Source organism: Trachemys scripta, chromosome 1 (genome assembly GCF_013100865.1).
Source record: "Trachemys scripta elegans isolate TJP31775 chromosome 1, CAS_Tse_1.0, whole genome shotgun sequence".
In the NCBI taxonomy this organism is placed as follows: domain Eukaryota; kingdom Metazoa; phylum Chordata; order Testudines; family Emydidae; genus Trachemys; species Trachemys scripta.
Window position 1 is genome coordinate 299694468 of NC_048298.1, and position 15293 is coordinate 299709760.

General features: G+C 41.6%; 1 protein-coding gene across 6 annotated transcripts in view; it reads right to left on the reverse strand.

The window, feature by feature from the left end:
- B3GLCT (beta 3-glucosyltransferase) overlaps positions 1 to 15293 on the reverse strand; it is a 150291-nt gene that overhangs the window by 57118 nt on the left and 77880 nt on the right. For all 6 annotated transcript variants that reach the window (XM_034758662.1, XM_034758658.1, XM_034758657.1 and 3 more), the window contains 2 exons: positions 14584 to 14660; positions 1730 to 1841 (listed from right to left, as the gene is read on the reverse strand). In XM_034758662.1, the coding sequence (XP_034614553.1) occupies positions 1730 to 1841; positions 14584 to 14660 (189 nt within the window). The remainder of the gene's footprint in view (positions 1 to 1729; positions 1842 to 14583; positions 14661 to 15293) is intronic.

Below are 15293 nucleotides of genomic sequence, written 5' to 3' on the forward strand. Positions count from 1 at the left end.
AGAGACGGATAATGGAGGCTTGGATAAACAGGGTTCTACTGTACATCAATAAAATGTGTTCAAATGATAGCTGTATACATTGTGGGTAGTGAACCTAAAGTTCAGCATTTCATTTTAATCATGGAAAAACTCGGATTTTATGGGGGGGGGAGGGGTTAATCTGAAAATTTTGGGTTTTTTTTTATCACAGAAATCTAAGATCCCTGGTTATGAGACTACAAAAAGCATTTTAAAATCTCTACGTTATTAAGGTTCTCACATTTTAAAAGTGGTTGTGTAGAAGAGAGGCTATGCCAGGTGGCTGTAAAGAAAGTCTTTCTAAACAAAGGCCCACACTCACACCTGAAGTAGGGCTTCCCTCAGCCCTGGAACATAATAACAGTAAATGAACAAGGCCAATTCCTGCCAATTTCCCAAGTAGTATAGAAGTATAGCTTCCTTCAGCCAGTCAAAGTAAGGATATCAAGATGGGTGTTTTTCAGCAAGTCCCCCAAAATACCAGATAAACAGTCCAACTCATGGCTCCCTTCTAACACAGCCTCTTTGGGAAGGGCAGTAGTCAATTTAACAGCTCTTCCTTGATGGCTTTGGGACTAAGTCCTTTGTTCCACAAACTTCCTAACCCCTTTTCTTCTTAGGCAGGTAGGAAAAATTATTTTTCTCTTGGGAATCAACCAGTCTAATAACAAAGAATTGTCCTACCAGATCAGATCAGGGTCCACCTAGTCCAGTTTTCTGTCTGGCAATGGTCAGTGACAGCTGTTTAAAGGGAAGGTGCAAGAATCCCCAAAGTGGACTGCCACCCGCTCCTCCTATGGCTGCTTTGTTGTCATGAGACCCATCTAGAGGAATCTCCTTTATGGTCAACTTTAGCAATTCCTCCAAGGCAGGACAGGTACTCATACCTTTTCATACTGCAAACTTTAATACATTCCCTGCTTGAATGTGGGGTATATACGCCCTATGATAAGCTGATTAGATTTCACACACACACAATTTTGTAAGATACGAGCCATGCAAGTACTGGTCTACAATGGAACTCTTTATAATAGAAACAATTATAACTTTAAAAAATAACATTTTATACTCTTGATTTGGTATTTTAAATGAATTATTTGTAGGTCTCTGTGGCTGTCACAGAGGTCGAGGAAGTCACGGATTCTGTGACTTTCCGCAACCTCCGTGACTTCTGCAGGAGCCAGTGTGGCTGACCCCAGGGCTGCCCAAACAGCTAGCTCCGGAACCAGCTGCTCAGGTGGCCCCTGGGTCAGCCAGACCAGCCTTCCCGGGGTGGCCAGAGCAGCTGCGATCCACAGCCCCAGGCAGCGGTTCCCAAGCAGCCGCCGTCTGCTGGCTCCGGTAGTGGTCCCCGGGCGGCCAGCCAGAGCAGCTGTGGTCTGTGGTCCGCGGTCCCTGGCAGCTGGTGCCCTCCCCCCAGCACTCTCCCCTCAGTGCCACCCCCAGCAGCAACCCCCTCCAGTGTTCCCTCCCCAGCAGAGCCCCCGCCCCCAGATTTAATCACAGATATTTTTAGAATAAGTCATGGATAGGTCACGGACTGTGAATTTTTGTTTATTGCCCATGACCTGTCCATGACTTATTCTAAAAATACCCATGACAAAATCATAGCCTTAATTATTTGAACTAGTTTTCCAGTGTTTTTATCCAATATAAAAATCTCCTTCAAGCACATTCAAAAGGTTAGACATCTGATGATTTTTTGTTTCACCTTAGACTTGTCAAATCTTCTAAGTGTTTCCAGCAGCTTAACAATTTGTATTCTTGTATCTTCTTCACAGAAGAAAATCCATGAGGAGTTTTTACCATAGGAAGCAGAGAAGCTAACAAAAGAAAGAGGTTGGTTTACTACAAGATTGACTTCTGAGGAGATTACAAACCTTAAGTAAAAACAAACAAACAAACAAAAACCCTGATAACTGGAAGTCAATCCCTCAGCCATATGGACCCCAAAGCAATTAGTGCTAATGGAGGATCATGTATCAGAACCCATATGCAGTGCAATGTAGATGTCTGCTTAAGGGAAACTCAAAGACCCTGCCCTCAGTTCCTGATTGTCTGCCCATAATCTGCACAGAGAGGAACGTAGATGTGCAGAGTAAGTAAATTCTGAGTTCCCCAGGTACTGGTACATAACCTACTTCCCCTCCCCCTTACCTTTCTTCCACAGAATCCCCTCGTTGGAGATCTAACAAACAGAGTAATAACCTTAGAAGAGATACTGGTTGGTGTTTTAGCAAAACTGTCCTGTTGTGCACTCCAGGAAGATATTCCCATTTTTCTCTCAGCCAAATTCTTTCACAACTAAAATATCTATTAGCCAAATAATGCCTCCTTGTACTCTTAAAGGTGTTTTTATTGTCCTTCCTCGGGGGGGGGGGGGAAGAGGGGAGAATAGTGCTTCTGGATAACGGGAAACAAAGACACATCAGTGGAGCAGTACTGCACAAAAGAATAATGTTTTGCGAATATGTGGTGGAACTCCATGTAGATGCTTTGCAAATGTCAAGTAAGGGTATTTCCTGAAGGGATGCCACTGAAGTTACTTATGCTCTTATAGAATGAGCCCTCATCCCAGGCAGAGAGGAACATACCACAACTGATAACAGATACAGCCAGAGATCAATTTAGAGATCCTCTGGAAGGAAACAGTTTGACTTTGGACTCGTTCTGCCATAGTGAGAAATAATCTAGGTGATTTTCTAATTGGTTTAGTGCTTTGCAGGTAGAAGGTGAGAATGTGTTATACGTTGAGGGAATGAAGACTCCTCTTTTCCCCCCAATGCATGCCGTTTCAGGAAAAAAAAAAAAACACAATTAAGTGGGTTGATTGAAATTACTTTGGGGGGTGAATTTCAGATGTAGCCATAAAGAGACTTTGTCCTTATGGAATATAATGTATGGCCCAGCAGCGCTCCCACATCACCTTCCCTCCTGGCTGAGGTGATGACCATAAGGAACGCAACTTTAACTGATAAGTGAGACATGGTTTGAAGGGAGGCTTACTGAGTGCCAAAAGAACAAGGTTTAAGTCCCATTGATAAGTATGTTTCCTTGCTGCTGGGAAAGTTCTGATTAGGCCCTTTAAGAATCCGTTAAATCAACGAGTGAAAATTGAATAACGTCTGATGGTGGATGGCAGGAATGGATTGCTGTCAGATGGCCTTGTACAAAAGTGAGGGAAAGCCCAGCTGTTTTGAGAGAGAAAAAGTAGTCCAAAATGAGGAGAATATCTGCTGATTCAGGAGATACATGTTTCTGCTGTGGTCAGATGGAGAAATGCTTCCACTTGGCTGAACAGCATATCTAGTGGAATCTTTTCTGCTATTAAGGATGGTCTATACAGTTTGAGAGCAGACATGTTCTTCTGTTGATGCCCATCCAAAAACTAAGCCATGAGATGAAGCACTTCGGGGTTGGGATGCTTGATCCTTCCCCATCTCTTCACCCAGAAGAAGGATAAGGACTGGGGGCTGATCAGGGGACATTTGGACACTAAAATTATCTGGATCAGCTGGAGGCGATGAGGATGACTCATGCCCTGACCTGACAAATTTTCTTTAAGACCCAACGTAGGAGTGGTAAGGGAGGAAACGCATAGCTCAGATGGCCTGACCAGGGGAGATGGAGAGCATCACCCTGAAAGTGTAGTGTAGAGCTCCTCTGGAACAGTATATGTTGCAATTCTTGTTCGTTTGGAAGGCAAAGAGATGCCAGGTGGGGGTCCCTCATTAAATAAAGATGTTCTTAACTACTGAATGATCCAATTCCCACTCATGATCGATGGTGAAATGCCTACTGACGGCGTCCACCAACACATTCGGAGTTCCTAGAAGATAAGCTGCCATCAGGGTGATTCAATTCCTGTTACACCCATTCTATATAGTGATTGCTTTTACACACAAGGGAATAGATTTCACCCCTTTATGTTTGTTGATGTAAAAGGCAGATGTCATACTGTCTGACATTATGAGGACGTGATGCGAATAGATAAATTGCAGAAAAACCTTGCAAGCGTTTCAGACTCAATGTTCCAGAAGGTTGATGTATATCCTGGTCTCCTGGGGTGTCCAAGTGCCCTGTGCCATATGACTGTCTATGTGGGTTCCCAGGCTGAGAGAGAGGAGTCTGTAATGATCATCTTGTCTGGCGAGGATGGTAGGAAGGGGACGCCACACATCCCTGATGGAAATCCTTCCCCATCACACTAGCGAAGGAGTTATCCTGGAAGGAATTGTTACCATGGTATTTATGCTATGTTTGGTTGGTGAATACAATGTCTGGAACCACACCTAAAGGTGGAGTGTGCTGAATTGGCTAATGTAAGTGCAAGAAGCCATGTGCCACAGGAAGGAAAGACAAGTACTGTCTGGGGCTCTAGAGTTGCACATAACCTAATCTAACAGGTCACTAATGGTGTGAAACCTGTCCCTTGGTAGATAAGCTCTTGCCGTGACTGAATCTAGGTTGGCCCCTAAGAAGTCTACAGTCTGCATCGGAGTGAGGACGGACAGACTTTCCCAAGTTCACACTGACTCCTAGTGAAGAAAGTAGCTGAAGAATTAATAAGGTCAACTCATAGTCTTCCTGATGTGTCCTAGCAATGAGAAGCCAATTGTCAAGATAGGGAAAGATGGTGAAGCTGTTCCATCTGAAATGCACTGCTATTACTAGAAAGATCTTGGGGGCAGTGGTGAGGCTGAATGGAAGCACCCCTGTACTGGACATTATTGGGGCCCACCACAAATCTGAGAAAACACCCATGGGCAGAGTGAACATCCATGTGAAAGTAAGCATCCTTCATATTGAGAGCTGTAAACCAAATGTCTTTTTCCAGGGAGGGATTATTGACACCAGAGTGACCTGTGAAATTTCAGCTTGTGAATAAAGTGACTGAAAAGATCGAGTATAGATCTCCGACCTCCCTTCTTCGTGGGGAGTAGGCAGTATAGAGTAAAAAATCTTTTCCTTGGTGTTGAAGAGGTAGCACTCTATTGCTCCTCACTCAGAAGGGATTCCACTTCCTGCGTGAGAATGGTCCCTGAAGAGGGGCAGGGATGGGGGTTTTGAAAGAAAAAGGGAAGTAAACTCAATTGCATAGCTAGACTGGATGATATCTAATACCCACTTGTCCATTATGGCACTCCAGTTATGCAAACAGAGTGCTAAATGATCCCTGAAAGGTATATGGGGATCGGGTAGTGGTAGCATCATTAATAGTTTGCAGCTCTTGAACTCCCATCAAAAATATCTTTTTGCTGAAGGATGGGATTGAGATGGTGCGGTAGATGTGGGAGGTGCAGGGAAACAAGACTTCTGTACTCTTTGTCTCTGATGAGAAGGGTCATAAAATTATTGGTGATAAAATTGTTAAGATGTTGGTCTGTCTGTAAGGCTGCCTTTGATGCTTCCTTTTGGGGCAGGTGTCTATATTCCCAAGAAGTGGAGGATGGCCCTGGAGTCCTTTAAAATATGAAAGAACTCATCCATCTTTTCATTGAAAAGGTGGGCTTCATCAAAGGGCAAGCCCTCTACAGAATTTTGGACCTCCCTGGGAAATCCTGAAGTGTGTAGTCATGACTTATGGTACATCACAGTGGCTGTTGCTATTGACCTAGTTTGTGTGTCTGCTGCATCAACTACTGACTGAAATACAGTTCTGGCTTATCCTCCTCAATAAGACCCTGAAAGTGGGCACTGTCATGCTGTGGTAGCTTGTCTATAAAGTTTCAATTTAGAATAGTTCAGATAGTCATATATAGCCAACAATGCTTGATAGTTCACTGGGGCAACAGGATAAGACAACGGGCTATGTATGGTCTGGTTTAAAAGTAAATTACTCATTCTCCTTAGGCAAGTAATCTGAATGTTCAAAATTAAGAAGCACCTAACCTGATGAATAAAGTGGAAAATGTTTTATAATAAAATTTGAAATTATATTTGACATTTCTGGGCCCCCACTATTAGTAGAATGTTACAACAAGGTACTGTTCACTTGTAAGACTTACTATCTCATGTGGAGAAGCTTTGCTATCAGGGATTATAGCAAGGATGCTACTGTAATACCTTATTTATCTAGTTTCTTCTCTCTTTAGCTAAGGCTGGACTTAAAAGACCTTCTTCACCTTTAAAGCTCACTATCCATTCTTGAGATCTTGTTTACACAATCTAGCCAACTCTCCTTAAAGCTGACAATTATTCACTGCACTTGCTTTTGGTAGCGGTCATAAACAAATATACTTTAACACTAAGTAGCTGGCCTGCTATTATCTGGAAGATACAAATTTGAGTCCCAGGCCAGGAGGGGTGGGGAACGCTACTGAAGCTGGAGGAAGGATCAAGCATAGCTCACCAGCAACCTCACCAGCAAGCTCGCTGAAGGGTTCTGGAGAGAACCATCTCTGGACTCTCTTCTACTGAATGGTGGAGGAGAAGAAATAAAGTGAGAAATCACTTTGCCCTTTCTCCATCCCAGAGGAACAGAAACACTAAATATGAGAAGGAAAAGCTCAGAACAAAATTTGTTTCAGATACAATGTCAGGAGAAAAAACAGCAGCTACTGGTAGGGTCATCTCAGACATTGTATGTTATATATTATGATATGAAAGGGTACCTTGTCTAGTAATTTTTCTGACTTCTTCATTCGTCTTCCGATATCCATATGTTATTCCCAATATTCTTCTCAGATATTTGTAATGAAATGCATCCAGCTTTTGCATATCTTTCTTGGTAAATTGCCACGTCTCACTGCTATATGTTGTGATGGCGATAACAATTGCTTTGTACACGTTCAGTTTTGTCTTGAGGGAAATGTTTTAGAGTTGCCAGATGTTTCTGAGTCTTCCAAATGCAGTGTTTGCTTTCCCGATTCTTCTTATTTCCTCGGAACTAGTACCATCTTGGCTGATGGTACTTCCAAGATGCATAAAATTGTCCACCTTCCCCAGTTTCTCCTCTTCAACTTTGATTTCTGTCCCTATACGCCTCATTAACATGACTTTACATTTCTTTGCATTGTATCTCAAACCTATGCAAGAATAGAAAATGTGGGTAGCCCAATGTGCAGCAAAGCATGGGATGGACTAAGGTCTATACAACTGTAACAAAGTGGGAATGACAGATGATTATGACCTACAATAGACAAGCAGCATATGGAAGTCAGTTTTGATAGACCGTGAGCTGTACAAACTCAATGTTGACATTGCAGCACTTTAGGAAACAAGACTTGCAGATGCTGGATTTGTCCAAGATGTCAATTATACCAACTTTGGCAAGGTAAAAGCCGCAAAGAAACTCGTCTGCACAGTGTCAATTTTGCTGTGAGAAACAAGTGGGTAAAACTCCTAGAAACACCCAATGGGAAGTCAGGAAACCTCTAAGTCATGTATGATAGCCTGAAGAAAGCTCTCAGTCCCACTGTCAATATGGTTGCCCCTCTCAAATCGCACAGTGGTGAAATCATTACAGATAAAAGCAAGAAGTTGTCTCGTTGGGTTGAACACTATTCGGAGCTTTACGCACAAGGAAGAAACACCACCAGCAAATCACTGGACCAAATACCAAGTCTACAGGTCATGCCAGAGCTAGATATGGAGCCCACTGTAGAAGAGTTAAGCAAGGACATTGATTTGCTATCAAGTTGCAAGGCTCCTGGAAAAGATGGCATCTCAGCAGAAATCCTCAAGTGCGGGAAAGACAGCCTATTACCATATCTTCATCAGCTGCTACTTAAATGCTGGAAAGAGGGTGAGGTACCACAAGAGATGTGAGATGCAAACATCATCACTTTGAATAAAAATAAAGGCGAAAAGGGAAACTGCAACAACTACAAGGGTATCTTGCTACTAAGTGTAGCAGGAAAAGCTTTCACAAAAGTCATCTTAGTTTGTCTACAATAGCTAGTGAATCATATCTACCCTGAATCACAGTGTGGATTCAGGGCTGGAAGATCAACTATAGACATGATATTTTCTCTGCATCAACTCCAAGAAAATTGCAGAGAACAAAACGGACCATTGTGCATCACCTTTGTGGACCTAACCAAAACATTCAACACAGTCAGCAGAGCAGGTCTATTTGCAATACTAGAAAAGATAGGATGCCCACCAACTCTGTTAAGTCTTATATGTTCGTTCCACAACAACATGAGAGCAACTGTCCAGTCTGACAGGTTGACTATGGACAGCTTTGAGATGAAAAGCGGAGTGAAACAAAGATGTGTTCTTGCCCTTACACTCTTTAAATCTTCTTCTTGGTACTCTTGAACTGTGCGTTTAAGGACATGAAAGATGGAGTGTATCCCCACGCAAGATCAGATGGGAAATTCTTCAACCTGTTCCGACTTAAGTCAAAGACCACAGTCAAAAAGGTGCTAATCAGGGAACGTCTATTCGCTGATGATGCTGCCCTCATTGCGCACAATGAAGATCTATGACAAGAACTCATGGACCACCTTTCAAGTGCCTGTCATGCATTTGCTCTCACCATCAGCATCAAGAAAACTGTTGTATTAGGACAGATCCTTCAAAGACCTTAAATGCAAACCAGCTAGAAGTAGTCCAAAAGTTCAGTTATTTAAGTTCCACAGTGACCACCAACCTCTCACGGGATGATGAACTAAATGTTTGCATTGGAAAGGCACCACCTTTAGCAGACTAACTAAAAAAGCATGGAACAACTCAAAGCCTACCATCAAGATCAAAATTCTAGAGTACCAAGCCTACGTCCTCAGCACTCTCATGTATGGTGGGGAAACATGGACAACTTATGTTCATCAGAAGAAAAGGTTAAACAGTTTCCATCTATGTTGTTTACGCTGCATACGCAACACCAAATGGCAGGATAAAGTCACCATGTGCCTCAGTTTCCCCTATGTGTTACTCAAGTATTTAGGTGGTGGGACAAGGATGTGTGACCATTGCAGAGACCCCTAGAGTGCAGGTGTGACTGCCAACTGGCTGCCTGGGCACAAGAGAATGGCTAATACTCTGTATCCTGGCAACTCATAGCCAGGCACATCCTCTGCAAAGAGCCAGCCAAAGGTGTTGGAGAACAAAGAGAGAAGTGGAGGCCAGGTGACCTGTTTGCCTGAAAAAGAGACAAAGGCTGAAGGTGGGGCAGCGGGGCATGACTGAGGCTGGGCTGCCAGAAGCAAGTCAGTCTCCTGGTTTGGGACTCAGGGCTCTATCTCCCCCCACCCAAGACGGACTGTGCTGTACCCAGGAGTGCCATTTAGGGGGGGGCAGGGGGACTCTCCCCCCCCCCCAAGTTTCATATAGGAGGTATGCTCTCAAGCGGAGCTCTTAACTGCACAGCATTAGTATGGAATGTGAGTTCTCCAGAGGAGAGGCACTGCTGCCAGCTTGTGCCCCTGGGGCAGGGAATCAGTATTTTGTTTACAAACAGAGGCAGGGTGATTAAGATAAGAAAGGACTGGTAATTAAATTAAGGATCTGGAAGTCATTAGATGAGCCTGTGAAACAGGAATCCCTCTGCAGGGGTTCGCGGGACGGGGGGTTGAAGAGAGAATGCAGGAGACTTGGGGCTTGTCTACACTTACATTTTATAGCGCTCTAACTTGCTGGCTCATGGGGGTGAAAAATCACCCTCCTGAGCACAGCAAGTCTGAACGCTTTAAAGCCTAGTGTAGACAGGCTCCCAGCGCTAGCGTTGGGAGCTAATCCCCTCGCGGAGGTGGATTACCAGGAGCACTGAGAGCTCTCTCCCAGCGCACATGCGGGACCACACTCACACTTCAAAGTGCTGCCATGGGAGCGTTCACGCGACAGCACTTTGAAATTTCCAGTGTAGTCATACCCTCAGAAGAAATACGGCCAAGAGGGCTTGGCCAAGTTTACATTCAGAAAAGAGGGAGATTTGAGGATCGTAGGTGAAAAGAAGGTGCCAAAACCCAGGGAAGGGATAGCAGTGGTATAGGCAAGTTCCCAATCTACCTGTGGTACTTATGTGGCCCCCTCACCATGGTATCTGAGTGCCTCACAATATCTAAACCTATTTCTCCTCACAGCCCCTATGTGAGTAAAGCAGTGATGTAAACCCCATTGTACAGATTGGGCATTGAGGCACAGGGAGACTAAAGACCAGATTTTCAAAAGTATTTAGGCACCTAGTTTGATTTTCAGAAGTGGCTTCGTTAGACACTTTGTAAACCCCACTAGATGCCTAGCTGCATCTTTGGGTGCCTAAAATCTTTTGAAACTCTGTTCCTAAGGCACTGGCCTGAGGTCATACAGGAAGTCCCTGGGGAGAGTATAACCCAGGTCTCTCAGGGCTAGCTCCCTATCCACTTGACCAGCCTCTCTCTCTGCTGCATGCTGCAAAAAAGATAGATGGGAGCAAAACCAAGAAGGCCAGTTCTCTGAGATGCCAGCAATCGGTCCCAGCTGATTGGGAAGGATGTCATGTCTGACAGCATGAAAAGCAGTACAGAGGTCAGGATGGATAAAGAAAGAAAGAGAATGAGAGTCAGATGAGAGGAGATCACTTAATCCAGAGGGGGTGGCAGGTTCTGCTCCATGCTAGGTTGTAGAGCAATGCCTATGTGCAGTTTTAGATTTTAACTGAAAACCATTTTGTTTTCTCATTTTTTGTTCTGAGTTCAAGAAAAGGAAGGAATAGGAAAGTGTCATATGAGTATCAGATGTGTTTATGGCTCAAATTCTTAGGGGTTCACCTGTACCCTGACCAATTCCAGAACAAAAGAACAGAAATTGTATCCACAGAGTCCATAAAGTAGACTATTATTTTCATGATTTGTATCATTTGCTGTGCAGCATCCGTATACTCAGTACTGTTCAGAATATACAGGAAATAAAGTCTCTGAGCCAAGATGTGTAGCCCTGGATTAGATGGCTCAGATATTTAAGAATGAAGTGTATAATTATTGAGCACATCTTATCACATATTCATTGCGATGTTAATGTCTATGAGTGGGGGCGCTGATGGCAATAGAAGTTTTACTTGATTAAGGACTAGAAGATTTGACCCTCCAACTTTCTTTCAAGAGGAAGAGATGCCCAGAGCTCCTGAGCCTATTTATTTTTCTTTCCTGCCTGCACTGGCCCTGATATACCTGAGAAGTCTCCATTTTTTTTTTTCAACTTTAAAATGTGGAATTTTCTTGGTGCTTGGTTTTAAATATTCTCCTGTGAAAACTGCAACTCAATCACTGTAGTGTTGTGTTTAAGAGCCTGCTGGAAAGTAACTAGCCTTTAAACAGAAGTGAAAGCAGTGTTGCCAACTCTCATGATTCTGTCATGAGTCTCATGATCATTATTGTTTTCCTTAAAGCCCCAGCTCTTGGAGTCAAGTGGATATGTGATGATTTCAGCCTTCATTCTTAAAGAAAAATGAAATTTCTAACCCTCGTGGCTGTGGAGAAAGCTTCAAAATTTGACCCCAGTGTACCCTCAAGGTTCAAAAAGCAGAAGGCAAATACAAAGAACACCAAACCTATTATTTTTACATAATTTCCTAATTCTAAAGTCAATCTCATGATTTTTGGTGAGCCTGTTTCATGATTTTTGAATATTTAGGGTTGGCAATACTGTCAGAAAGTGACTGGAAAGTGTCAGTTTCACTCCTGTTTAAAGTCAGTTTCTAGTCTATTATTTGTAGGGGGGTAACATTCCTAGAGCTTAAGGCAGTTTCAGTATAAACTCACAGGGCCTGGCCCAAGTAGGATATTTCCAAAAGTTAAATGATCTATTCCAAGCTTGGTGAACTGAAAAAAAGTGATAGAAAGTAATCTAGATTTTTCTAAAATTGTTTCAATTGTTCTGTTCAAGATTTAGTAACAAAGTAAGAACATACATTAAAATTTTAAACCTAACCAGTGTCCCTTAAGTGACCTGACACAAGATGTCAGAATATGTTAGTATTAGAGCTAAGTGGGGCTAATATTTATTTAATTTTCTTTCGTTATATAGGAATTAGATACAGTGCTCCTGTCAGCTAATTTCTAAGTTATCTGCACACAAAAAAACTAGTTTTCAGGTGCCTAAGTAGCCCCTGGAATCACAGTTAAAGTTGCCTCCCTCCCATCAAAATCTGAAATGGCACCCCTGGCTGTAACTTCCTGCTTTCTTTGCTAACAAGATCTGTTCTACGCTGTGTTCCCGATGACTAATAAACCCTTCTGTTTTACAATGGTGGCTGAGAGTCACTGCTGACTGCAAAGTTGGGGTGCATGGCCCCTTTGGGGAGCATATAAGGCTTCCCCATGTGTCCCATTCAGGTGGACTCCCTGCAGGAAGCTCACGGTGTGAACAGGGGTGCTGAACACTCCGAGGTCAGACCCAGGAGGTGCTGAAGCGGAGGAGGCTTGCCCGAGCGAGTGTGCGCCCAGACGGGGGAGACACTGCACTACAGTCCTGTCTGACTTCATTTAGAGCGGTTCCAGAGCACTGAGTCTGTGATTCCATGACAGCAACAGATTGAAACAATTATGTATGTGGATGTATAAGAAACACCTTGTCTCCAATATATGTTTGCAAGACCAGCTCAATAATACAAAGTCTCTATATAAAGTATAATTCTATATATAGTCAGTAATATAAAGTCTCTAAATACATATTTCCTCCCTATACCACAACCCTCTCAGAGAAAGCCCCTGGAATACATAATTGCAAAACTGTATATGTATAATTAGGACTAAAATCATAGGAATATTACTGTAAAAATATCCTACAGGAAATTAGATGCCAAATTACATTTAAGAGGTATGAGCAAATGCACACATTTTCTGTGTATATTCTACATAAGGGTTATTTCTTTTTGCTTACTTTCACCAGACTTAGCATTTTCGTTGTTTAATACTAAGGTTTACTTGAAATTCAACCCAAGTTTCTCTATGAGTGCTTTGCTTAAAAGCAAGTCAACTTGTCATGAAATTTTTTTTATACTACAGTTTTCCAGCAAGAAATCCCTGTTCTTGAACAGTGATGAGGACAGAAATGGATAATATAATTTTCTCCATCAAGATAAACTACAGAACAGAAAAAGAAAAACAACATGAGTCATCAGAAGTCCTACACTGGTTAGTATGTTCTAGAAGGTTTGGAATCAGAGGACTGAACTTAATTTCAGGATAGTTAGGCAACAAACCCTCCTACACATACTGTAAGACTCATTAGCTGGCAAATTGCCTAATTTTTCTGCACTGGTTACCAATTCACTTCCAGGTGAAATTCAAGTTGCTAGGTTACTATCTGTAAAGACTTTCATGATGCAGATCCCATTGCAGCTATCACTGGAACTTTCACTTTTAGAATTAACTTCCACTAAAACAGTCTGAACCCAAGTCTGGCCCTTTTGGAATATACTGTAAAATGTAAATCTTTGTTGAGATTACCCTGTAAAACCAGTCCTGAAATCCACTGACATTTAGTCGGTCAGCTGAGTTTTCCCATCTCTGACTCCTTCAGAGAAATTAGCTTGCATCTTTAACGGTTTGTGACATATACATCCCCAAATTTAGGAAAAGTTTGTTTTGTACCCTATGTAAACAGCATCCAGAGTCTACGATAGCAGGTGCATGTAAACAGATGCGATCCCCCATCTCAGTTTTAATGCAGTACAACACAATGTGTTACAGTTCAAACTCACCCCCTTCTTGGTAATTTACCTTCATTAATTAACTTATGTTCCCCAGGGCAGGACTTGTCTTACAAAATCTAAACCGTATCCTGGGTCTAACTCTTCAGCTGGCAGCTACTAAGGTTTCTCCATGAAGGACCTCATATACAATGTCCAACCTTTCTCACCTCAGAGAGACTGTCATACTTGTAGTGCATCAGAATAAATGAGACCTACCTGGTCTAGCTACCAGGATGAGTCAACAGAATCACTCTGTACCTCCACATAGTATCCTATACTCTGCCACCTGCCATAGGGTATTGTACATGGATGTAAATAATAATTATACAATCAGTTTATATCAGATTTACCTTTGTGATCTACTGTTATTACAGAATAGTATGACCCCATATGTATTATCAGTGAACTTATTTGCATAAATACAGTTATCGTGCAACATGTAAAATAAGTTTTGACTTGTCACAAAGGTAAATGTGAAGTTGACCAGATAAGGTGACAAAAGTTAAGAGAAGGAATTCCCTTCCTCTGAAGAAGGGCCATATTAAAACTGAAATATTTGATATAGCAAATAAAGTCATTAAAAGTGTAGTGCTCTCAAATATTAGAACAAAACTATACTTCTTTTGAATTAGTTCACTTTATCTAGTAATTTAGTAACTGATTTTTGGAGGAAGCTGATTGTTCTATTATGTTACATTACTTCCCATTTTTAAATCTCTTTATATTTGATAAACATTTTATCTGATTTAGTGAATTTTAAAAGCAAACTGGAAAACTATTTTTAAGAAACATTTTTAATACTGACCAAGAAGTGCAAAAAAATTCAAAGTTAAAACTCCATTTTTAAATTGTTGCTAATGAACAAACAAAAGAGATTCACAGATGTTGATGTTTTTACTTACACCAAAGCATTAAAGTCAACAATTTGTACAGAATTTTAAACTTACTCTTGCATTAATGGCAGTATAGTCCATGCACCATCATGTCTGTCCATCTGATGAATAAGCAGAATTCTAGGTAATTCCTTTAAGAAAACCAAAAATATTCTTATGAGACAACAAAGTATTTTACAACACAGTATATTTTTAGATGCCTAATTAATTTTAAAACTAAATTCTTGTGGAAAGACTATTTTCATAGAACTGAGTAGCAAACAGGCTTGTAGACTAAAAGAGACTAGGGATGTAGCAGAAGGACAGAATTCAGACTCTTGAAGAGGGAGCTTCTTGACATTTCTTGTTTCTAAACCCTCTCTCCAGTATAAAACTAATGCATCTCCCAATTCAGTGAAACTTTATAAATATTCTGGATCATCTCTCTGGTTATACCACTTCTGGAACAATTAAAAGTTCATCTTATAAAGACAGTGTTTAGAATTGAAAGTGGAGTATGCAAACTCTTCTAATGAATTATACATAAATTATGTTAACCAGAAATACTGATTTAATTCGATAGAGCTAATTTATCATCTAACAGGACTATAACATAAAGCCCACTATTCTTGATGACACCACTGATTTTGTTCCAATTCCACTGGTATTGTTAGGAGTAGCTACTACAAGTATGCATTGTCCCCCAAATTCCAGTCAGACTTAAATCAACAATCCAGTGTATTTTACTGGACATTTTACTAAAATTTCAATCAACATTTGGCTGT